The sequence below is a fragment of the Capricornis sumatraensis genome, chromosome 16 (genome assembly GCF_032405125.1).
Source record: "Capricornis sumatraensis isolate serow.1 chromosome 16, serow.2, whole genome shotgun sequence".
Taxonomy (NCBI): Eukaryota; Metazoa; Chordata; class Mammalia; order Artiodactyla; family Bovidae; genus Capricornis; species Capricornis sumatraensis.
In genome coordinates this window covers 16,095,063-16,120,156 of record NC_091084.1, presented here as the reverse complement: position 1 = coordinate 16,120,156, position 25,094 = coordinate 16,095,063, and the positions used below count along the sequence as shown (strand labels likewise).

Genomic DNA, 25,094 nt, shown 5'->3' with positions numbered 1-25,094 from the left:
ACGGGCTCAAGCTCTAGAGCCCACATGTCGCAAAGAGTCCACTGCAGCTACTAAAGCCTCTGTGCCCTAGAGCCTGAGCTCCACCAGAGAAGCCACTGCAATGAGAAGCTCACATGATACAACTAGAGAGGAGCCCCTGCTTGCTGCAACTAGAGAAAGCCCTTGCCAAAAGCAATGAAGATCCAGCGTAGCCAAAAATAAATAAATAACTTTTTTAAAACGAGAAGAAAATGATTCCTATTTCTTAAGAATGTCCCATAAGGAGCACTTAGCACACAGTTGGTGCTCAATAATGAAAGGATCTTTCTCATTCCTTCTTGCACACTGTACAGCTAAGTACGCTTACAAGGAAATTGTCTATGGTCAACAACTTTCTTGCTTCATGTTTTGAAATTTTTTCCTTATCGTCTCAAATGGCTTATGATTTCTCTGAAGGTTTCAAGATTTTCAGGAAGCTACTGGCAGACATGTGAAAAGTCAAAGTTGCTCAGTCATGTCCAGCTCTCTGCAACCACATGGGCTATATAGCCCAGCAGGCTCCTCTGTCCATAGAATTCTCCAGGCCAGAATACCGGCGTGGGGTAGCCATTCCCTTTTCTGGGGGATCTTCCCGAATCAGGGATCGAAACTGGGTCTCCCACATTGCAGGCAGATTCTTTACATCTGAGCCACCAAGAGTCTACCAACATGAGAGTACACAGACAAATAGAGAAACACGAAGGAGCCAGAAACAGGGACTCTGACAAAGGAAAGACTTGAAGGGATTCCCGGCACGGTGGCATGAAGGCCTAGGATGACGCTGTGTCAGCAAACCTAGAGAACACCCAGCAGGCTCGTCGTGGGGATAGAGGACTCAAGGGGAAACAAACCCAGAAAAGGAAATAGAGCAGAGAGATTCTCTGACAGGAATCACAGCGAGAAAAATGTACTGAGATGTTTTACAGAGCTGCTGGATGGTATGAGAAGACTTAGCCAAAGAGTCAAAGAAACTTCACAAATGAAAAAAAAAGTTGGACGCGTCACTCGGGAGACGAATTATAGTTATATATACTGCTGGTCTTAGCAGGAAACACTATTTCTCTTTTCATGACCCTGAAAACACTGATAAGGACTTAAGTAAAATTTTGACATAACCCTATGGTAGCAAAGGGGGAAGGGTAGAAAGGGCTGGGAACAGAATGAAAATCTTCATCCATTATAATCAGAAGTAGTAGATAGTGCTCGAAATGAATAAATCAAGAGATATTTGGTATGGATAAAATTAGAAACATGATGCAGAAAAAGCAATTCAAATGATGACAATGTTTCCCCTAGAAATTAAGGGTGGGAGATGGGGGTGCCAGCGAATGGCTTTTGCATTTTAGCACTGCTTGTCTTTTAGAATTATGTGCATGTTACTCTGATAAAAATAAAAATTTTAAAATCAGGCCAGTAGCTATATTTTGGGCTTCCCTGGTGGCTCAGCAGTAAAGAATTCGCCTGCCAATGCAGGAGCTGTGGGTTTGATCCCTGGGTTGGGAAGATCCCTCAGAGTAGGAAATGGCAACCCACTCCAGTACTCTTGCCTTGGGAAATCCCATGGGCAGAGAAGCCTGGCGGGCTACAGTCCATCGAGTTGCAAAGAGTTGGACATGACTTAGTGACTAAACAGCAACAGCAACAATTCTATTTTATACACATAAAATTCATATTATAGAATAAAACTGTAACAAAAGAAGTAAAGAAAGTCTGATTACTCAAGGTACAATACTGAGCAACAAATCTGGTTCCAGAATATTCTTGTGCTGTATTTCTCATTCCCATGCAGCCCCTTTTCATACTGTTCATGGGGTTTGTGTGAAGCTCCAATACACTGGCCACCAAATGCGAAGAGCTGACTCATTGGAAAAGATCCTGATGCTGGGAAAGATTGCAGGCAGGAGAAGAAGGGGGAGACAGAGGATGAAATGGTTGGGTGGCATCACTGACTCAATGGATATGAGTCTGAGTAAACTCCGGGAGATGGTGGAGGATGAGAAAGCCTGGCGTGTTGCAATTCATGGGGTCGCAAAGAGTCAGACATGACTTAGCAACTAAACAGCAACAATGCAGCCCCTCCCCCAAAGCATATTGATATGTTGCATTTCTTACAGCAGCTGGCATGGTTTTCTGTACACATGATGTGCTTAAAATATTTGTTGGATGATAAATATACCAATTGCTGCTTTTTTTTTTATGGAGATTTTTAATGAGCTTGGTGGGTCACATCTGAAGTTTAAAGTTTTGTTTTGTTTTGTTTTGTTTTATATGGAGAGAGAAGATTATAGCTTAAATGGATTTGAGAAGTCTCCCTGAAATCTGATTCTGAGGTAGACATTCCACAGGTCTAATCTACTTTACACAGTACAAGGGTTTGCCAGAGACTCATTCAAAACAATTGATATTTGAGTGAGGCAGTCTAATGGGAATTTTAATTATGCATTCCTATACGATCTCTAAACCCTACTCTTGGGATAAACCAGAACTCTGGCTTGTAATCTTTGCCCTAAAGGAACCCTGGAAGTGGGAGGAAAGGAAAGAAGTATTCCTGCTAAAAGTGTAAGAAAACCACTGAATAGAGTTGTAGAAAACATTACGTCTGACCACATTATCTCAGCTAGCTAGGGAAAAGTAGTCACTGAATTAAAAGTTAGGATTTTGGCCTCAGATTTCATAATGCAGCTTAATAACAGAAACATCAAAGTAAACACTGTCAGCATCTTCACAAGATTCCCAGTGGAAGACGTCCGTCACATTACCTAATTCCCCCAATGATAAATGGGGCTTTGAATTCACTTCCAGGAAAAACTGCTTGCATTGATGAACCAGGACACTTTCTTTTTTATTAAAAAAAAGAACCCCTGCCTCCCCACATGATTCCTTTTGCTTTAGTTGCCTGGAAACACAGAGTTAAATGAGAGTTCAGTTTTGGAAATCACCCATTGCAAGGGTCTACTAACATTTAATTTGGATTGTTTGAATGGATTTGGTTCAGAGGGTCCTTATTTTGTAAAGAGAAGCAAGTCAGCACTTGTGAATTGCCTACCAGGTGCAGGCTTTGTATTTGTCATGTGTCTTATGGGTTATTTCATGGACTGTGTTCAGGAATCCTATAAAATAGGTGATGTTCTCACTTTACAGATGATGCAGGTCAGTTTCAGGGATATTAAGTAACTTGGCCATGACTGTGGTCATTAAGGCACTTACAACATTTTTAGAAGTAAGCAATGTATAAAGTCTCAATAATGTACATTTTATATTCAGATCAGTGTCAAATTATTCAAACCCATAATTCAAGACTATACAGCCTTTGATTTCAAGATCACACAGCCTATAATACATTTTCTCTCTCTCTCTCTCACACACACACCATAACTTCATTTTTAAAATCTTTTACCAAGTTTTTAAAATTAATTTTTATTGGAGTATAGCTGATTTATTTCCCTTCCTTCTTTTCTTCTTTCCTCCTCTCTGTTTCTGTGTCTGTATATTGGGACTTCCTCTGTTAATCCTCGGAGGTACAAAGATGAATGATATACAAACTCTGGTCTCAAGCTTACTGCCTAGTGGAGGGGTTAAAATGCAGACTTAACGACAATTAAAGGTTGAAAAAAGCAATGAATGCAAATAAGAGATACAGAATGCTTTGTGAGTTCAGAGGGAGAAGGGAAATTCCAAAGTCCGGACTCACTAGGAATTCACAGGTCACTGGGCCCAGCAGATACTGAAACGGAAGTATCATGCAGTGTTTAAACTGTGCTGGAGGAGTTTCCCTCTGTGGTGGGCACCAAAGGAGGTAGAGACGGGACTGTGCCTATTTCACAGCCCAAGTAAGGCTGATGGCAGCAGCGTGGGCAGTAAGGGCAGGGAAGCAGGGACTGGGGGTCCAGGACATCTCACAATTGTCTGCACTGGCGAACAGGATCTGCGGCCAGTGGAGAAAAGGCAGCGGTTGAGCAAAAGACCCTCAAAGGGAGGAGAGCTGTTTCTGAGAAGTGGAAGGAGCCTCAACGAGGGGCTGGATCTTGGGTAAGCTGTAATTTCACGGGGGAGGCCACAGACGTGTCTGGAACCCCAGCGACTGGCTTCAGCCCTCAGGAGTATAGAGCAAGGCAGAATTTCTTAGACCCACTCCCCAGCCGATTACTGGGAGGGACGGGGGAATACTGCAATAACATGAACATGTGGGCAGCAGTAGTGGACACGGAGAAGAGAAAGAGGTGTGGATGATCATCTGTGGCCTCCGTGGCCACCCAGGAAGGTGGCCTGAGGTGGACAGGGAAGAATTCTACTGACCCAGAGGTCCTGAGCCTGGTTACTGGGAAATTGGGGTATCACAGGGGAGGGAGGGCTGATGAGAAGTTATTTTGAAAGGGTGTTGAGGACTTGAGCATGCTTGAAGATGGAAAGGGAGCTATAAGAGATCAAACGGATGGACCAAGACCTCTGGAGCAAGAGTGGAAGTCCAGAGTTGGCTATAGAGAAGCCATGTGTGAGCAGCGGGGGTCAGGGAGGGGAACAGGGCAGAGGACCAGTGAACCCACAGGAACATTCTAGGGTCCCTGCCCTAGACAGAAGGTAGGAGCTTCCTGGGCCCACAGCAACTGCACATTCAAACTCTCTGGAATGTTCTTGGCATATAGATCTGGTGAAGGTCTCCATGCCCCTTGCCTGGGGGCCCCCCAGTGTATTCCCTACACTGGAACTTTTCTGCAGAGCAAATCTGTTTCTTTACATTCAGCATGTCTGAATTTCACAGCTACTCTGTGGTAGGCAACAGTTATGCCTCTGTTTAAAAACAACCTGTAGGCTTCTCTCCGTAACTTCCTGTTGCCCTCGGGATGAATTCCTAACCTCCTTACAATGGTGTTTAAGGCTCCTTATGATCTGGCCCCCTGCTTACCAGTCTAGTCTTATTTGTCCTCTCCTGACCTTGCACATTGCAGTCCAGACACATTGAACTGCTTGGAATCTTCCAAAAGAACTCAGCCTCTGCTTGGAGGGCCTTTTCCCATCTCCCTCACTAATTCCTATTCTTTCTTGAGGTAGGTGCTTAGATGATACCTCCTCCAGGAAACCTTTTCTGGTTCCCAAGGCTGTACTAGGTGCTTTATCTCTGTATTCCCAGATTACCTGACAGTAACCTCTATCAGCAACCTTATAAAACAACACAATAATCACTTGTTCCTGTCAATTACTTATGAGGAGCGATTATGTTTGGTCATTATTGGTAAATTATTGATGTTCTGTACCTATGGCTGATTCATGTTGAAGTTTGACAGAAAACAACAAAATTCTGTAAAGCAATTATCCTTCAATAAAAAATAAATTAAAAAAAAGCTTAAAAAATCACATGGAATATCACTGATAAAATTCTGTATTGGAAATCAAGCCTGAATATTCACTGGAAAGACTGAAGCTGAAGCTCCAATACTTTAGCCACCTGATGCGAAGAGCTGACTCACTGGAAAAGACCCTGATGCTGGGAAAGATTGAAGGCAGGAGGAGAAGGAGGTGACAGAGGATGAGATGGTTGGATGGCATCATTAACTCAATGGACATGAGTTTGAGCAAGCTCCAGGAGACAGTGAAGGACAGGGAAGCCTGGCGTGCCGCAGTCCATGGAGTCGTGAAGAGTCAGACATGACTGAGCAACTGAACAGCGACAACAATTGTTGATAAAATTCTTATTCACATGATTTCCCAGGGTATAGGTCAGTCCAGCTTCCATCAAAAGTGCTTGTGCCTGATCTCTTTCCACAGGATTAACCCATGGGGCAGCTGAGAGTGAATTCTCTGAACTGCTGTCAGGCCCACGGGCAAATGTCTGAAGAGCAGAGTTGGTACGGGGGAAGGTGGAAGGGTTAGCTCCTGTCCCTACCTTCGGAGGAGGAGAGGGGATGAGTTGGTGACCGTAAGCCCTCAGAACAGAGGGGAGGGTGGTGGGCCAGTGGTACAAGTCCTTTGTTCATTTCTTCAGCAAATATGTTGTAGGTGCCAACCACAGAGTAGACATATCAGGGACTGGAGTATGAGGGTGAGCAAGAGGGACACGATTCCTGGCTTTAAGTGGAGTGTAGTTCAGTTGAGGAAGACACATGAGAACAAAGATGATGAAAGAGAGGAGAGGCAACCAGCAGGGAACACAGCATGGAGCTAACCCAGATTGGGAGGCCAGGGAAACTCTGTGGAAGAAACAGTTTAGTTGAGCTTGAGAAAGTTTAGGGTTAGGTTAGCCAGCCAGGGTAGAGCAGGAGAATGTTCCAGAAAGAAGGAACAGCATGTCTGAAGACCTGCCTGAGGGTAAAAGCCTGGTACTTCTCAGGACTCAGGGGACATGTCTATGGAGTGAGCTGGAGGGCACTTGTCCAGGGGTCAGAGGGCACAGAGGGGTCAAAGGGTGGGCCGAAGGGAAGAAGAATGTTGGGAATAGAAACCAGTCAATCTGGGGTGCTTGGTGGGGGCCAGGTCACACGGGGCTTTCAAAGCTACACGAGGAGCTGTACTTGATTCTGAGAAAATGAAGACCACTTAAAGGGCTGAGGCAGGTGACATTCTATTTTAGAATGCTGACTCCACTGGCAGGTTGGGAAGATGGCAAGGACGCAGGCCAGACAGCAAGGACTTGAGGCGAGAAGGATAATGTTTTGCCCATGGGTGTGTCCACTCAGTTCATTCACCTGCGCCAGAGGCTTGCGGGACCCAGAGGTGGCCTGCCAGCTCACCAGGCTCTCCCCAGCACGCATCCTTTTCCAGGAAAAGTCTCTTCACTCTGGTTGCCAATAACAACTCCAGTGGCTAAATGTCCTCGCCACCCCCTTTTCCAGGCCTGCCATAAAATGGGTCTCAAAGGAGTCTAGGGAAAAGAGGCAAGTTCAGATTGGTCTGTTCCTAAAGAGTGAAACAGGAGAGGGTTCAGACAAAGGGAGAGGGGACTTGACAAAGACTCAGAGACACAAAGTCGAGATGTGAGCCAAAGATGTGTGGGTCACAGGACGCAGGGCCAGAAAAGCTCCTTGTTTATGAAGTTCATGTTTCCTAAAGGTGGAGCTGAACTTAAGCTCCTGTGAAAAGCAAACTGTGGAAAATGCCAGTGATTCACAGTGGAGGGATCAGCAGTAGAAAGAAAGGGAAACAGGTCAACTACCTCCATTCTGCCATCCTCAGGGACCTCGAAACTTGATTTTTGCAGAATGCACATAAGAGTACTCACTGGCCTCCCTCTATTCTGCTCTAAAGAAGGTGTCACTTTATTGTTCAGATTCATTGCATAAGATGCAAATATTCACCCAGAGTTCTCTAATTAGCATCCAGAGAGCTGCCTGGGCTCTGTGTGTGTAAGCTGAGTCTTCCTTGCTTGCACCACAATGTATTAATAAAAGAGCAAGATGATTCACTCACATCACATCTCTCTGATCCAAGAAGTCTAAATATTTATGCGGTCTTTTGTTTCAAACCTAGAACTTATTGTAAACACCTTCTGAATCTCAAGTCTTTGTGCCTGACTTTAATTAACCATTAATAGGAACATTTACTTGATTGGTGCACGGGCTAAATGGGTTTTGGCTTCCTTTTGATTTCACAAGAAGAATCCACACCACCCCCCTCTACCGAACTGATAAGAACTGACATCTGATTAGAAAAGGCAAAACTAATTAGAACTGGTGCAAAGGGGATTGTTTGAGTCACTTACACTAATGCACATTACAGTTAAATATCTGTCAGATTTTCCATTAACCCTTTTGCATTTCCATCTCCAGGATCAAATCTATTTCTTAACCTCATACCCCATTTTTCCCTAGTTAGAAACTTGGTATTCAACAGGCTAAATTACCACTAATGCTTTAAATGCATAGCTCTTACGGACTGATGCAAGCCATGGACAAAGACCTTGAAATGAGAATAATAGAAGCCATTCCCCTAACGATGGATTTAAACCCTATTATCATGATTCCAAGGTCAACATACCCTTCTTGTTACTGTGTTTATTTCTTTATGGGAGGGAATCAAGAGTTAATTGTTGCTTTATACCAATTCACTTTATTGTGATCCAAGCTATTGCGTACTAGGATGATAAAGTGAAATAGAAATGAAAGTGGAATATCCAGTAGCGTTCTAGTCTATAAAAGGTTAAAATAACTTGCTCAAAGTTGAACTTGAAAACTTGGGGAAAAGCCCAGATAATCTGGGCTCAGTTACTACATAAAGTGGATTTCAGGATGAGGATGAGATAGTATGTGTACCCAATGGGAACCCAATAGTATTAGGGACAGATGTCTCCTTCTGATTAAAAACTCGCTGAGGAGAGGAAGCATGCCTTCCTGATTTTTAGATGAATGCAATGAGGGTTCTCTGGATCACTTAAGCTTTTAGTTTTCAATTCCAGACACACTGTAGGTTCTCAATAAACTTTCATCATATGAATGAATGAATACATGCAAGAATTATGGTTTCACCCTCTTGTAAAACTCTGTGACCCTGAACAGTTTCTCAAATCTTGATGGATCATGTTAAAGGAAAAGAGAGTGGTTAAATTTTCTTTATCAGTTCAAAAATCTAACAAAGCCTTTGGATTTTTTTGCTTTGCAAACTAAATCACATACCACTCCCTTGGGTTTTTCCCATTTTTATCAGGGATCAGAGGTACCAGTAAGCCCGGCAACAAATCAGCCTAGCTACAGAAGCAGGAGTAAGTCCACAGTATGATGAAAATAGAGCAGCTTGAAAACACTCTCTGATGTTTTAATTTTTTTAAACTTAAAATATTTTATTATCCCCCTTACTACATCACACCTTCATCTTTTTTCTCAGTTGTAGTATCAGTAGATAGTACTGATAGAGTAGGTACTCAACAAATATTTTTTTGAATGCATGGATACAGCTATTACTAGAGTGACGAATAGAACTGTACTCAATTTAGCTTCGAATCTTTAGTTCTTCGCTCCAGGTTGGGCAAACAGGAGACTAGAGATCTGTAGATTGGGTAAGGCAACTGCAACAAAACTGCTTAAATTTTTCCTGATGTAGAAAAAACTGAGAATGTAGACAATGGTGAAATGTCTAACAGATATCACAAAGAAAGACCCTGTGAGCACAACTCAGACCACCTATAGCTATTTCCTTAAGCGGCATGGTATTTATCACTAGGCTTAAAATCAGATGAGTTACTGACTAACTCTGAGAAGGTTATTTAACCTCTCTAAGCCTCAGTGTCCTCATTTACTGATAATTTAAAAAAAAGATTAATAATATCTACCATTTGGATGGTGAACGACAGGGAAGCCTGGAGTGCTGCAGTCCATGGGGTCACAACGAGTCAGACACAACTGAGTGACTAAACAACAACCATTTGGATGATTTATATATGGCACAGAGTTGGTACTCTTGTTAAAATAAACCAATGAACACCAGTAGAACACAAGCAAAATCTCTTCTGCTAAGTTTGCCAGTCAAGAGTTTTCAGTACAAATTATATTAACATGTGTGTCTGGAAATTTACTTTGGATTCTGGCCTTAGCACTAGTTTCATGGGGCATCAAAAACAAATTTTGCTTCCTTTGTAAATACAAATGATGAACTATCAAAGATAAACTGAAAATATAAGAATAATGCTCCTCGCCTGCCATGGGCAACATTTGTACCAGCTCTTTTTCCTTTTGCCAGCCTAACCCAGCCAAGGTAAGTCATAATGGAAATCATCAAATGGTTGAGGGTCATTTGTGATGACCACCTAGACTCATCTCCCAAGTCTCTATCCTAATTTCAACTCTAGATTTCACTTGTGAAATCATGAGTTTGTTACCATCTTTCAAATTCACTCCTGGATTCTGAGTATACTGACTAATCTTGTTTCCCAGCATTTTTAGGATTTTGGCTAGGTCCTGTCTTTGGCCCTTCATGCTCCTGATTTTCCCTCACTTGATTCTGGCCCCTAAAACCAAACCCTGGCACTAGCCTAACTGACTGACACTTTAACCAACTTCTATCCCCCAGCAAAGGGGTGAATTGAATGGTATATTGTTGCAGAACTCTGAATTCATATTTTCCTACTGGAAAAGGCATTTCCAATTGATTGAAGGTTCTATATCTTCTCTGGAACTTTCTCTGGGCAATTATAAGGATTCAGAAGCATTGTCAGTACATGACAGCTGCAGTTAAGTGCTCAGTCCTCCAACCTCAGCTAGGCCAAATGGGAAACAATCTTATGAGTGTTCATCTTTAAGATTAGCTACACCCAAGATTAACTTAAAGATGAGGGGAGGAGAACACTGCTTGATTTATGTCAATGGTTGATATATAGAGTACTGAAGGATAAACTTGGCTAGGTAGAGACAGTAGGTTGAGGTTCTTAATATATGATCGAAGAACTTGGCTTTAAACTAAAAAGGAAATGTACGAATTTATGTTTTGGTCATAACAAACCATCCATTCATTGGCTGCCTTCCCTCTCAGAATTTTTAGAGATGGGAAAATTCTAAACCAAATATAGAATCCACTCGAGTTTCATGGTTCTAATGTTAGAAAAAAAAAATTCACGCTTTCAAGTGTCTGATTATATAGCTCTGAAAAAGACCATATTCTAGTTGAAGAGGTTAAGGTTTTGAATTGAACTCTCAAGAGCTCTGGTCAACCAATAATTCTCTTACACCTTAAAGCAAGTATTCAGTGACTTGAAGATAAATCAGAACTGCATGCACTACACCCTTCTCCTGCCCTCTCCCATAACCTTCCAACAGGAAAAAGAAGAAAATTATAGCCAGGAGGGATTTCCATTTGCCAAGCCCCAAACATCAGCAATGGCAACCCATTCCAGTACTCTTGATGGCAAATCCCATGGACAGAGGGGCTTGGTAGGTTGCAGTCCATGGGGTCGCTGGGAGTCGGACACGACTGAGTGACTTCACTTTCACTTTTATGCATTGGAGAAGGAAATAGCAACCCACTCCAGTGTTCTTGCCTGGAGAATCCCAGGGACGGGGGAGCCTGGTGGGCTGTCGTCTCTGGGGTCACACAGAGTTGGACACGACTAAAGCGACTTAGCAGCAGCAGCAAACATTAGCAAGACAGAGTTGCTGATGACATTTTGTGAAATACCAAATACCATTTGTTCTCCCAGCCTCCAGGGAATGGATTACTTAAAATCACTCCAGGTGTACAACGATAAAAATGTCTCCAACAATTCGATTATGCTGCATCCAACTCTTGGGTGTCATTCACATCTCAAAGAACAGGGTACCCAATAAAGAGAGAAGGATGTATGAACCCCTCAATTTCAGCCTCTGCCTGAGCATGCAGCCCTGTGTGGGTTCAGAGTTCTGAGGGTGAAGAGAAGGTCCTCTTTGCCTAGCCTACGGGGTAAATTCTAAACAAATGATCAACAAATTCAATCTACTATTTTGTAGCAGAGAGCCAAGCTTTCCACCATTCCCAAAGCTAGAGTGTCCCAATTAGCATATCTCATTAGTAAATCTTCCTATGTTTGACACAAAGTGAGTATGACAAGCAGATAAAAAATAATCCATGACTACTATTTTTGCTCAGGATTCTTTAGTTGATAAACATAAGAACTGCTTAATGTCCAATCCCTGCTTGCCCGTAACTTTGGTCATGAGTATCAGAGAGTTGGCTAATCTGAAATGAGAACACAGATCTCTCTACTCTCTGCTATGAATGGCAGAGTTAAAACTACCCTCTTTGAGTTGAGAATACTTAGCAACATACTGGATGAGACAATAAAAATGGAAAAACCTAGAAAATATGTACATCCAAGTGAAAATCACTTCTCAAAATGATCATCTTGGTAAGCAACTCATTTACTTTCTTTATCTTCAGAAAAAGTTCACAAAGAAAATTTGAAATGCAGTTCCATCATACTGTAGTTATTCTTTGTTTTTTTTTTCTGACCCAGAGCAGCAATACTCAGTTTGACTGTTTTCAAAAATAACCCCGACAAGATGAATATTACTATAGTAATAATAATCTCCTTGATGTGCTAAAAGCTCTGAAGACAATCCCTGGGAAAAAACTCTGCAACTGTTTCGAACAACAGCACCATGTTAGAATGGGCCCAACCCCTCTAAAAGTGAATGCTTTCAAGAGGGTGACATTTATTTGACTACAGAGCTGTGATACACTTGCTCACAACTCAGACACAGGACGCTTCAGTCATACTTCATTGAAGTCATCATTCATTGAGTTGGAAGGGACAATACAGTTCAATTGATAAGGCTGAGATTAGGCTTTGAATGGAGAGCCACTGCCTGCCAGCCAATGTCACCACTATTTCTGCTACCTGAGGTCCTTCTTGAAGATGGAAATTATCTTGGCATCGTAAGCGTCGCATGCACCAGGAAAAGTGAAAAATTATCTAACACACTGGAAGATGCTGGTCAGTTTGTCCATTAGCACCCTTTGGGGTGCTTGTGTCCTGGGGACCCAGGGTGGAGGCCAAGTGGTCAGAAATGCGGTGGACAGTTGTTGACATGAACAATGGAGGTGGAAACAGGACAGAGGATGCTGAGGTGGCAGGAAGGCTCCCAAAGAAGGGCTGATGGGGCACCAAAGAGCTATATTTCCTGTGGTAGCACATCATTTATTTTGGTTAAGCTTCCTGATGCTCATTCTCAGGAAGGTCAAAGGTCACACAGATATTGTTTGATTTTTTTTCTTTAACAACTCTGAAGGTAATTCAAGCTGAGACTTTATTACCCCCCTAAACTTAATTTACTATGTAGATTATGTAAATATGGCTCAGTATTATAAGAAATATTTCTTTTGAGAATCTCACAATGATGTACCAACTCATTTCCAAGCAAATCCTACTTGTGAGTGGTACAGCCTCACGGCTGAAAGTACAGCCTTCAAAGTAGACCATTAGCATCATGCCTCTGCTACTTGTTATCTGTGTAACTTTGGAAAACTTACTTAACTTCTCTGAGCTTCAACTGTCTCATTTGTAACATGAGAATAATGATAATTACTTTATATGAGTAAAATGAGATACCAGTATGGGAGAAAGAAGTCATGTCAGTTATAAGTAGTCAATAAATCATGACTCAGTCATATCTCATTATTTATTATTTCCACTTTTACAGTCAGAAGTCCAGGCCCAGGAAACGAAAATCGCTACCCACTCACCATAGTGCTAGACAGAACTAAGGTTAGTTCTCTTTTATTCCTCTAGTACTGCTTATGTTAAAATCTGAGACTTACTCCAAGGGATCTCCTGCATAAAAGTAATGCTTGTTAAAAATATTTTGATATCATAAAGGCCTTTTCCATGATAAGCACAGTAATAGCCAACTTTATTCTAGATGCTGGCCTGAGAAAGATATCACTTATTCTCCCCAAACCCTAGGATATACATTATCACCCTCATTTACAGGTGAGAAAACTAAGGCTTACAGAGGTTCACTAGTTTGCTTGAGGTTCATACAGCTAGAATATCCGAGTAAGAATTTAAACCCAGATTCAGTCACAGCAAAATGGCTATATATAACATTAGAAAGTAATTCCACAATACTGTTTGTTTTCAAATGATCCCCAAATTACCCATGTTAAAAATGGAACTTTGTAAAATATACACAGCACTCTACTCCAAGTCCATTCTTCACAATCTACGATAGAAAAACACACTTTGTAGGTGGTTAAGAACTGAGAGCTTTACGTGGGACACAGCTCTTGAATCCTGGTTGGGTCTGGTTTTCTCCTGGCATATATCTAGGGCGAAGGTTAGCTTGGCCACGGTCTGTGCTGCTGGTAGCATTCTTTTCTGGGCAGCAGCCACACAAACTACTCAAGGAATGTGACTGGAATTAGGCTCTGTGCCGTCACACTGTCCTGACATATTGTTTTGACATGTCACATGCTGTCTTTGTGCTTGGACACTAACAGAGACCTGTCAAATTACATGCACAAAGCAACATTCAGTCTCCCTTCCTGCCTTTCCTGCCTGCCTTCCTCCCTTCACTTATTCCGGGAAGGAGTTTTTTCTTTTCAAATTCCCTGGGGAGCAGCTCTGATTCACCAGTGTGTGCTGTGGAGACAGAGCTATCTCCTCATACGATTCGTGTTTGGGGCAGAATAAGACCTCCGCTTTATGTTAACCGCAGGATATAAGGTAACCACAGATTTTTTTTTTTTTTTTCTGTTTGTAGTCATGACAATTTCACCCTTTAATACTTAACTCACACATGACTTTCTCCAGGAATCTTCCTTGATGTCCCCCTGCTCGGTAAATACCCAGGCTTCGTGCTCCATATCATTATCCTTTCCACTCAGTTTTAAAATGATTGTTTTTAAAGCCTGTCGCCCTCTCCAGACTGAACTTGCAGACAGAGAACACGTCTTACTTGAGGTGGGTACTCAAGCCTTATGCACGAGCGTGGAGTCACAGCAGGATCTACTATGATGGGCTGGACATTAAAACATTTCAGTGGGTTGGTGTGGGTGGATATCTGCCGTTCAACACCCTTAATATCACGTCTGGCCTTATTTCACTACTCAGCATAATCACAACATCATGCACATGGCAGGTATTTGGAACATGCATGTTGACTTAGTGACCGATTTATCGACTGAAGGAATAGGCACCAGGCATGGGCATTATCAGAAGATTACTGACAACCAGACATGCCACTAAAGGCACTGATCCTCAGGCAACATTCTTAACAAGCAAGAGCAGACCTCAGAGACAGTGCTGCTCTACAAGGAAGATGTTCTTGCCTCTGGACGCCTCAAGGGAACCCTCAGGAGGTCTTCAGAGGCATCTGTCAGGACCACTGCTGTCTTTGGGGTCTTGATTCTGTCCTGACACAAGCACAATGGTACCCAGAGCATGGTGACCGAGCTCCATGGTGTCTGGGGACTCTGGGTGGGGAGGAGCGGGGCCCTTACCTGTCTGTGCTGCTGGGAGACTTGGTACCCCAGACCCGTGATAGGCTGACTCTGCATCTTCTGCAGGAGGATCTTTTGCTGCAGAGGTAACGGGCCCCTCAGCAAGGGCTGGTTCGAGAGAGGCTGGGTGGGTTGGGCCGCTGGCTGCTGCGCTTGTGGCTGCTGCTGCTGCTGCGGCTGCTGTGGCTGCTGCTGCTGCTGCTGTTGCGGTTGCTGCTGTTGTTGTGGCTGCTGCTGCTGCTGTTGTGGCTGAACCGTGATGGAGCTCTGCTGCGGCTGTTGCTGGGTGTAATGCAAGAGTGAAGGCTTGCTCTGGGAAGGCAACACGGAAGGCATCTGCTGGTTGGCTTGATCAGAGTTAAAATGGAACAAAGGCTTGGTGCTGCCATGCCGGGCCTCCATGGCTGGGTGTGGGTTGTTCAGAAAGCTCCGGCTGAGGTCCTGCGGCTTGGGCTGCAGGAGCACATCCAGCGGCCCTCCCTGGGCCGAGGGGCTGGCCTTGTACAGGTAGTTCGCCATGACCTTCGACTGGTTGCCACCGCCCGCGACCCCCGGCATGGGGGTGCTCTGGGGGCTGAATGGCTGCTGGCCGAAAGAGGGGCTAGGGATTTTCTCCTGCCCGAAGGGGCCTGGGGAGGGCCCTGCCGAGGAGGGCAAGGCTGGCCAGCTGGTGGGCTGGTGCTGCTGCTGTTGCTGGTGCATCCGGACATGCTGCTGCCGGTTGGCAGCAATCTGTTTGAGCTGCTGGGCGTGGGACACTTCCTGCCAGCTGGGCAGGGCCCGGGCTGCTCCGGAGGCTGGCGGGGGCTGTGCCTGGCTCTGGGGGACTGAAGGGATCGGGGATGAAGTGGAGAGGCCCGAGCTGGCCATGGAGAACGGGGGCCCCGCGGATGAGGGCCTCAACTGCGGGGAGCCTGAAGAGCCCTGGGTCAGGCCAGGGGAGTATTCGCTTTTGATCACCGTCTTCTCCAGGGGCAAGGACGGCCGGGGAGTGCTCCTCTGACTCTGCTGACCCAGGTCGATGTTAAAGGGGTCATCCTGCTTTATGGTGGCATTGATCATGTTCTCCAGCTCAAGGTCACTCATGGGAGGCACAGATATGTTGGTCAGTTCGTTAAACAGCTCCTGCAGCTCAGGATCCATCAGCTGCTCCCCGGGATCGTCTCCGTACCTGTTAGAGAAAATATTCTCCTGGGTCACTTGGCCATCCACGTGCTTGCTGCAAGAGAGCGTCTCTCCGGGTTCCTTCTTCACTTCCTTTAAACCCATGTTGAACAGACCATTTCCAGGAGAGTGTGTAGGAGGGGGCGGCAGCGCGGCAGTCTTTCTCAGGGGTGCTTGGCTCATGGGCAAGGTCCCCGACATCATCTGACTTTGTCCATTATTTACTGGGAGGCCCCCTGGTCCTGCAGCGAGATTTTCGCCGACACGGATTCTTTTGATATCAAGGAACGAGTTGTCGACGAAGCCATTGGGCCTCTTGCTGTTGGCAGGAGACAGGTTAACGATCTGTTTTCTTTTCAAGGAACCCTGGAGCTGAAAGACAGATGGGGAATAGAAAAAAAAACAGAGCGTGAGATATTAATCCAGATATGCGTGTAGTCAAAGAAGACAGAATATTTGAATGTTCTTTCATTTACACGTGTGCAGGAGGAATTCAAAAAAGAAAAGCACAAATGCAGCCCAGTTTGGAAGATAAGGAAACTTAGTAGCACAGACAGAACAAAATGTTTCTGGAGGAGCAGGTCAATGAAGGGTGGGAGGTCACAGAGGTTTCCATGATTGGTACCCTGGTCAGTGGATGAAGAATCCGTCATACGTCATCGGGAGTTATTGATAATACCTATGGTTAATCACCAGAGTGGTGCTGTTTTCTACAACAGGCCAAACTATTCCACATGCATGCACGCACAACCCACACAGACACAGGCCACTGGACTGAGCATAATTTTGACCAAGATGGGAAACAGCGCAGAGTCTAAAGCTAAGACCCAATTTCTAGTTTCTTTTGCACAGATTCAATCCCTTTACCACTCTTATCCTCTAAGTGAGTAGGCAGAATGTTTGCCTTGTCTACGGAAACATTCCCTCTGTTTAACTATTTTTCTTCCTGTGATTCTGCGGCTTTGCATTCAAGCCCCTGTAGCAACACTGTGTGGGTGCATGGAATCTATGGTATTATCACTTATCATCTGAGACCCTCTAAGCACAGATTTTCCTGGGGATTCATTTTTCATGTGGCCTGTCTCTAGGACTTTTAGCCAAAACCGAGGTGTAGAGAGGCAGTACTACATAATGGTTAAGTACTCAGTCTCTGGAGCTAGTTAAGGTGAGCTCAGATTCAAATCTGTCACTGAGTGCTAAGCGATGCTGGCTCTTGACTTCTCCAAGCCTCAATTTCCTTACCTGGAAAATGGGCACAATAGCACTTAACTCATAGAAAGTCATGAGACACTGGCTATCTAATTTTACATATGGTATTGTATATGTTTCAACGCTACTCTCTCCATTCGTCCTACCCTCTCCTCCCCACTCTGTCCTCCAGCTTGTACAGGGAACTCAAACCCAGTGCTCTGTGACAACCCAGAGGGGTGGGATGGGGTGGGAGGTGGGAGGGAGGTTCACAAGGGAGGGAACATACGTATACCTATGGCTGATTCAAATTGGTGTACGGCAGAAACGAACACAATAGTGCAAAGCAATTATCCTCCAATTTAAAACAGATAAATTTAAACAAAAAACCAAAACAATTACAAAAAAAGAAAGACATGAGACATGCAAACATTTAGCACAGGGCTTACCAAAATAAGAACTCAATAAAGTAAGTATATTTTATAAAAAATATGGCTTATTATATTCTCAAAGAGGAGCATCTCTCTAAACAGCAACAAAATATTAAAGGACTTCAGTCACTCATTCAGTGATTAGACTGTATTCCATTAATTTCAGAGATTATACAGAGAACCACACAGTCACATCAATAAATTAATAAGAAACATAAAATATACACTGTTGATCTTGAGATGCTTGTTGCTTTGTCTCTAAAGCGGGAGGCTATATGTAGGAAAATGTGCCTTTCCCAGTGCAGTTGAACCATTTCAATTATTTATGTTTGCTCAGGATAACCGGAAATTACCTGAGGCAGAAGGACATTTCCCTGATACAAAATTCTGTCACTTCTCCCATCCTCCCTTTTCTCTTACCATCACTCCCCCACCTTCCTGAAGATTTCCAGGTAACTTAATTAGAAAGTGAAATTAATATAGCTGAGCACCTATTACTTTGGCCACCTGATGCGAAGAGCTGACTCATTTGAAAAGGCCCCAGTGCTGGGAAAGATTGAAGACGGGAGGAGAAGGTGATGACAGAGGATGAGATGGTTGGATGGCATCACTTACTGGATGGACATGAATCTGAGTAAACTCCAGGAGTTGGTGATGGACCGGGAGGCCTGGCGTGCTGTAGTCCATGGGGTCGCAGAGTTGGACATGACTGAGCGACTGAACTGAACTGAACTGGGTATTTCTAAAGCGTGTGTCATTTCCACTATTTGATGCTAGAGTCAGCTTGTTTAGGGGTAGGGTTTGCCTTGTGTAAGAGGGAGGGGGCAGTGAGTACATAGACATCCTGAATTTCTGGTCACATGATGAGGAACCAGAGAATGGCGGGGATACGGTCTAGGGCTGAATGTGAACAATATGTTTCTTGTCATGTAGTTCAGTAATACCTGTTTCATTAATCCATTACCTGTGGTTTTGCCCCTCATAAGTGTATATAGTTACAGTGGATGTACCATGTTGGTATAACCCGTGTTTACTTTTTACCATTGCTAATGAGTAATCAGGAAAAGGAACCTGACCCAAGCTGGGCTAATCATTCCTTCCAGGAAGATTTTGAAATTGGAGAAATTGAAACTAGGCTCTTTTTGGGTGGCTGCATGGTCATTTATGGGCTTCCCTGATGGCTCAAATGGTAAGGAAACTGCCTGCAGTGTGGGAGACCCAGGTTAGATCCCTGGGTTGGGAAGATCCCCTGGAGGAGGAAATGGTAACCCACTCCAGTATTCTTGTCTAGAGAATTATATGGACAGAGGAGCCTGACAGGCTACAGTTCATGGGGTCACAAAGAGTTGAACATGGCTGAGCAACTAACACTCTTAACACACAGTCATTTATAGAACTGTGTGAAGTGTTGTACCGTTAAACCAACCAGAGCCACAGAGGAAGAAAGTCTGTAGAAAGAGAATGATGTAGAGAGAAAGGACACAAACTTTGAGAGCATCTGAGGGCCTGGTTTCAAGGCTACCTCTGCCACTCTCCTTGTTTTCCTTAATACACTGTGAAATCTTTATAATAAAGTCTCCTTTTTCCTTAAGCTAACATGAGTTGGGCTTCTGTTACTTTCAGCCAAGAGCCCGAACTAATAAGTCCCATGAGATCTAACATTTGGTGATGAGCACTTTGCAACAAATGGTAGGGTGCTCTTTGTGCCTGGTTGTGGAGCTTTTATTTTCCCCATCCTTGCTGTCTCTTCACATTTCCCTGACTCCCAGGGTCATCCCTCCCCAATCGAGGCCAACATTATCACAGAACACTGTCAGTCATCAGTATATTTGGCACCCACTGAAAGTGGTCACTGTCCCCAGGGGGTCAGAAAGAGCACACACGGCAGAGTCAGCCACACTGCCTCAAAAGTGGCCATGCTGATTATTTCAGCATAAGTTACGTTTTGAAGGTTTTTTGTTTTTTTTTTTTTTTTTTTTCACATTGATTAAAGAACAAACAAAGGAAAACATTCTTTTTCCAGGTTTGGGTTATTGCCTTTGATTTATTTTCCACTGCTTTGAAAAAACCTGTTCTTCCAGATTCTCCTACTGCTTAGGCCACTCCCTGGGCAGCTCAGTACATACCCTGGGAAGCAGCTCCAGCACTTTCTCTAAGTTACCAGGATTGGAGAGGCAGTGAAAGAACTAGCGGTGGTAGTAGCAGCAGCAGTAGTAATAATAACAACAACAACAGAGTCATTTATTGAGGGCTGGTGTGCATGGGCTTAGCATCTTAATTATGCTAAATTAAATCTCATTTCATTCTCACAAACAACCCTAGGAATCCTTGCAACAACAACTCTATAAGGTTCATACTGTTTCTACCCTCTCGCCTCCCTTTATTGGTGACCCAGTTGAGATTGGGAAACTGAATAACTCTTCAGTTCAGTTCAGTTTAGTCACTTAGTCGTGTCCGACTCTTTCTGACCCCATGAATTGCAGCACGCCAGGCCTTCCTGTCCATCACCAACTCCGGGAGTTCACTCAAACTCACGTCCATTGAGTCGGTGATGCCATCCAGCCATCTCATCCTCGGTCGTCCCCTTCTCCTCCTGCCCCCAATCCCTCCCAGCATCAGAGTCTTTTCCAATGCATCAGCTCTTGGCATGAGGTGGCCAAAGTACTGGAGTTTCAGCTTTAGCATCATTCCTTCCAAAGAACACCCAGGACTGATCTCCTTTAGAATGGACTGGTTGGATTTCCTTGCAGTCCAAGGGGCTCTCAATCGTCTTCTCCAGCACCACAGTTCAAAAGCATCAATTCTTCGGTGCTCAGCTTTCTTCACAGTCCAACTCTCACATCCATACATGACTACTGGAGAAACCATAGCCTTGACTAGACGGACCTTTGTTAGGATCACACAAATACTAAGCAATAAAGCCTAGAATCAAACTAAGCACTCCCATCAGTAACTGGCACCCAGGCCCTGAAGAGGGAAGCGGTGCCCACACACAGGTATTGAGGACACTTGCCCAGGGTCTAGTCCTGATTCTGGCATTAATTTGTTTGGCTATTTTAGGTAGCAAATGTTCTCTTCTATGGACCGTAGTTCCCTCCTTTATAAATAAGGTTATCTCTGAGAATGCTTTCTCAACTGAACCCAGAAAATAACAGACACTGAGGGAGTTAGAATTGTTTTTTTAGGCACATGTAACATGGTGTAAGGTCTCCACCAAGCGTAGCTGGATGGATGACTTAAGCTGGGGAACAGAAGTCCTTCCCAGTGACATGTAGAAGACATCTCCATGGATAAAGTGATTCCACTAGGAGTTCATCAGGCATGACCCTTAACCAACAGAATTGGGAGATAGTCTATGTCCTGCCTTGTAGAAGCTTCTCATCACAGTAACGTCATCAAGGCCCAATGAATGCATAGAGGTGGAGGCACAATACAATCTCAGAGATTCTCAAAGTTCAGTCTTTGCTCTGAAGTATTTTTTTTTCTGGACTAAAATGCCTCTATCAGATATCTGGCTTGGAATGATGACATAGAGTCTCAAAAAGTTCTGTCACAAAACACAAATATTCTAGAAGGAGTAGGGAAGGAGCAGAGTCATATCATGAATACCTCAGTGAGAAGTAGTTTAGAAAAATTCAGTGCAGCCTCACCAGGCCAGGAACAGTCCTAAGGGAATGAGACTCAATCAGAGGAGTGAAGACATGGGTTTACATTGAGAAAGATGGTGGCTGGACTAAGGAACTTGGGAGCTCCAACAGTGTAGACCTTCCAGGTGGCTGGGAAGACGGGAGCGGGGAGGTAGAAGCAGGGTATATCCTGAAGGCCAGAGAGGCCAGACAATTTTCAGAAAGCAGTTACCAGCATTGAGAAGGCAGAGGAAAGAAGCTCCAAAACAAATCTGTCAGTCAGGATGATGCACCCCTTAAACTGGGTAGGTTCAAGGCCAAGGGACGACAATAGTCTTAGGGACTCATGAAAATAATTTAAGATGGAAGACAAACTGAAATTTTAGGTTGAGGAAATGTCTTAGTACATAATACGTTGTGTTCTCCTAAGTTGTGTCCAACTCTTTGAGACCCCATGAACTGCAACCTGCCAGGCTCCTCTGGAATTCTCCAGGCAAGACTACTGGAGTGGGATCCCATACCCTCCTCTGGGGGGTCTTCCTGACCCAGGGATCAAACCCATGTCTCTTGCATTTCCTTCACTGGCAGGCGGGTTTTTTACCACTCTACCACCTGGGAAGCCTTAGTAATATCTTTATCTTGATGTTAACGCTGTTATAAAATATCATTTTTAAAATCTTTATAAGAAAGAAGGGGCCTTTGAAAGCAAGACTGTCCAAGGCCCCCCAGAGGCACTCCCCTGAGAACTACCGCATTCTGAATGTTTATTTCAAGACAGGTGCTCTTCAAGCAAGAGTTGTGTAGAGTCCCATGTAATCGTCTCCCAGCTTTCTGCACATGTGTTCTGATCTTCGTCTTAGAAGTGAAGAAACAGCCACTCCTAACTTTAAGTTCACGTAGTGAATAATATGGAGGTGGGTGGCCAACCTGGTCCGGTTCCAAATTCCTCCTCCTTAATCAGTAACCAGACTGCTCGCTTTCCTTTCGGCCTTTCATTCGCCACATGCCAACCTTGTCCTCAATGCTGGGCATGCAGACAGCCAGGACAAAGGAGTGATAGAATGGAGACGCATGGCAGGCACAGGGCACGGGTAAGGGCATTTGGGGCTCAGAGGGACAGACGCGACGGAGAATGGTGTCGTCACTGGTTGGAGGTTGACAGTGAAAGCTCAGAACATTGCCCTCGAGGCTCCAACAGAAGTAAGGGAAGAGACAAAGGGTCACTTGGTCAGTCAGAAAGATTCACTGAGCATGCAGAGAGGGTTCTGAACCATCGCCTATCTGGTGATCTCTGGCAAGAGAGAAAATACGCAGATGACAAAGCTTGTGGCAGCATGTAAAGGCATCGAGCGAATGCTACATTCCAACGTTTATATTTTTCTAGGTGGACTGAGAGGCACTTTTTTGTCTGCACAATAATCCTGTACCCCAAAATTACTATCTTTGATGTGTGAGATGATGCATACAATCTTCCCCTTTCACTAGCCATCTGAGGAAGGGACTTCTTTTGGAAAGGATTTCAACGCAGCAAGTCTTGTGTGGTTTGCATGCAGGACTCACCTATTTCCCTTTACTGAGATCCAGTAGCCTGTTCCCTTTCACTCTTATCCTTGAACACCTCGATGCTACTTGAGGCCTGCGGTCTCTACTGGGCCTGCCTGCCTGAGACACAGTGGCCTGCCTGCCCTGAGGGCTTTGGATGGAGGTGCCGAGAAGTGAATGGCCAAGAAAAATCCAGCGGTGGAATGGGGGCTGCAGGCCCCTGATAAACTCGCCTTTTTGAACAGCTGTGTTCTACTCTTTCAAAGGACTCGAAACATAAACTTCCTGGAGGGATTTAAGAATGCCATGATTGCACAATCCTCGGGTTTCTGTTTCTTTCCCTACCCCCATCCCTTTCCACAAAATAAATGCATTCTTTGTCTCCCATGCTGCCCTGGAAACAGGGAATATGCTACACAAAGGTAACAATTCAGTCCATAGGTCACCTTTTTTTTTTCCTTAAGTAGATTTCTGTCTTTCTCAATAAGAAATAAATGTGAGAACTAAATTTACCACTGCCTAGGTATCTTAAGTTGGTATCTTGGTCCCATCACCGGCAAACTTTGCTCAGGCCATTTTACTCATGGCTGATGAGAGATAGGGTTGAGGGTAGATAACATGAGAAGGGGGCTTCCCTCATAGCCCAGTTGGTAAAGAATCTGCCCGCAATGCAGGAGACCCAGGTTTGATTCCTGGGTTGGGAAGATCTAGAGAAGGAAATGGCAAGCCACTCCAGTATTCTTGCCTGGAAAACCCCATGGACAGAGAAGCCTGGTGGGCTACAGTCCATGGGGTCGCAAGAGTTGGACACGACTTAGTGACTAAACCACCATCACCAACTTGAGGAGACCAACCTCCACCCCAATAATTTATGACTCTTGATTTGATTCTTGAAGCAAAAATGTTTGAGATCCTGAAACAGTCAGTTCCAGCTCATCCCAGTACTTGAAGGTAAGATTGATTCTTCCCTGGCTCTCCGGCCCCTACAAAAACGAGATAGGGTTTTAAAGCCTTCTGCTGAACACATCAAAAAGCTCCTAGTTCTCATCTGGATGTTGAAGAACTTTCAGCTTCTCCTTTAGTGCTTTCCTGTATTGCGAGGTATTGTTTTTATGTCCACATACTAATTAGATTTGTGCAGCTAGATTTCAAGCTCTTTGAGTGCAGACACTGTGTCTGATGGCTTCCCAGGTGGCACCCATGATAAAGAACCTGGCTGCCAATGCAGGAGATCTAAGAGACACGGGTTCTATCCCTGGGTTGGGAAGATTCCCCTGGAGGAGGGCATGGCGACCCACCCCAGTATTCCTGCCTGGAGAATCCCATTGACAGAGGAGCCTGACAGCCCACAGACCCTACAGGGTCTCAGAGTCAGACACGACTGAAGTGACTTAGCACGCATGCACACATTTGACTGGTTCCTTTTAGTCCTAACCACAGTGCTGGGCATATCACAGGTGTTCAAAGAGTAGTTTGTTGGATGATCTCAGTACTTGGGAAGTTGGACCCTTCTAACTGCTGAGCAGTAAAACAATGGTAAAAAGGCTGTGGTAATTATTTTATTAACCAATTCACAAGCAATTTAGTGGTTCCACTAGAGTTGTGCTTTAGTGATTACTTTCCTCTGAACCCTGAAGTCCAGGAATAAGAAGCCCTGAGAACTGGAACCGTGTTATCATCCACATAAACCAAATGTGAAGGGGCGTGTGAAGCTTCATGATGGATTCCACGGGGTGCTGAGCCTCCTGAATGGAAGCCAAAGCTCGCATGTAATTCTTGACTCCTTCTTGACTCCATGCCCCATGTGAATGAAACCAGTGCTGCTCAAAGAAGTGGGGCATGCTTCCTATACGATTTTCAGGAATTTCCATTTTTACTCCTTCAGAATAAAGCTTTTTTTTTTTGGTGGGGGTGGAAGGTGTCAGAAAAGGCATGTTAGATCTATATGGAGAAGTTATTTCGTAACTTTGTTCCCTTAGGTCTGGACTCAGAAATGTGACTACTTAAGTCAATAAAACAGTTTTGTTTCTTTTTAATGAAACCAAAGATAAACTTTTTGTAGTTACCAGAGAAGTGCAAATTCAGGATCTTTGTAGAGAAAACAAGTCAACACAGTGTGCTTCTAAAGATGGTGAATGCCGAAGTGTCCCACATTCAAAACTTCTTTAGTGCTTCTCCCTCCCTTTCTATTGTCATGGCTACTTATAAAAGAGTAAGCAGAAGGGCTGGA

General features: G+C 44.2%; 1 protein-coding gene across 1 annotated transcript in view; it reads right to left on the bottom strand.

Annotated features, from left to right (window-relative positions):
* The window catches only part of MAML2 (mastermind like transcriptional coactivator 2), a 406,437-nt gene that overhangs the window by 123,558 nt on the left and 257,785 nt on the right, over window positions 1–25,094 (bottom strand). Inside the window, exon 2 of the mRNA XM_068989256.1 lies at window positions 14,914–16,449. Within this exon, the coding sequence (XP_068845357.1) occupies window positions 14,914–16,449 (1,536 nt within the window). The remainder of the gene's footprint in view (window positions 1–14,913; window positions 16,450–25,094) is intronic.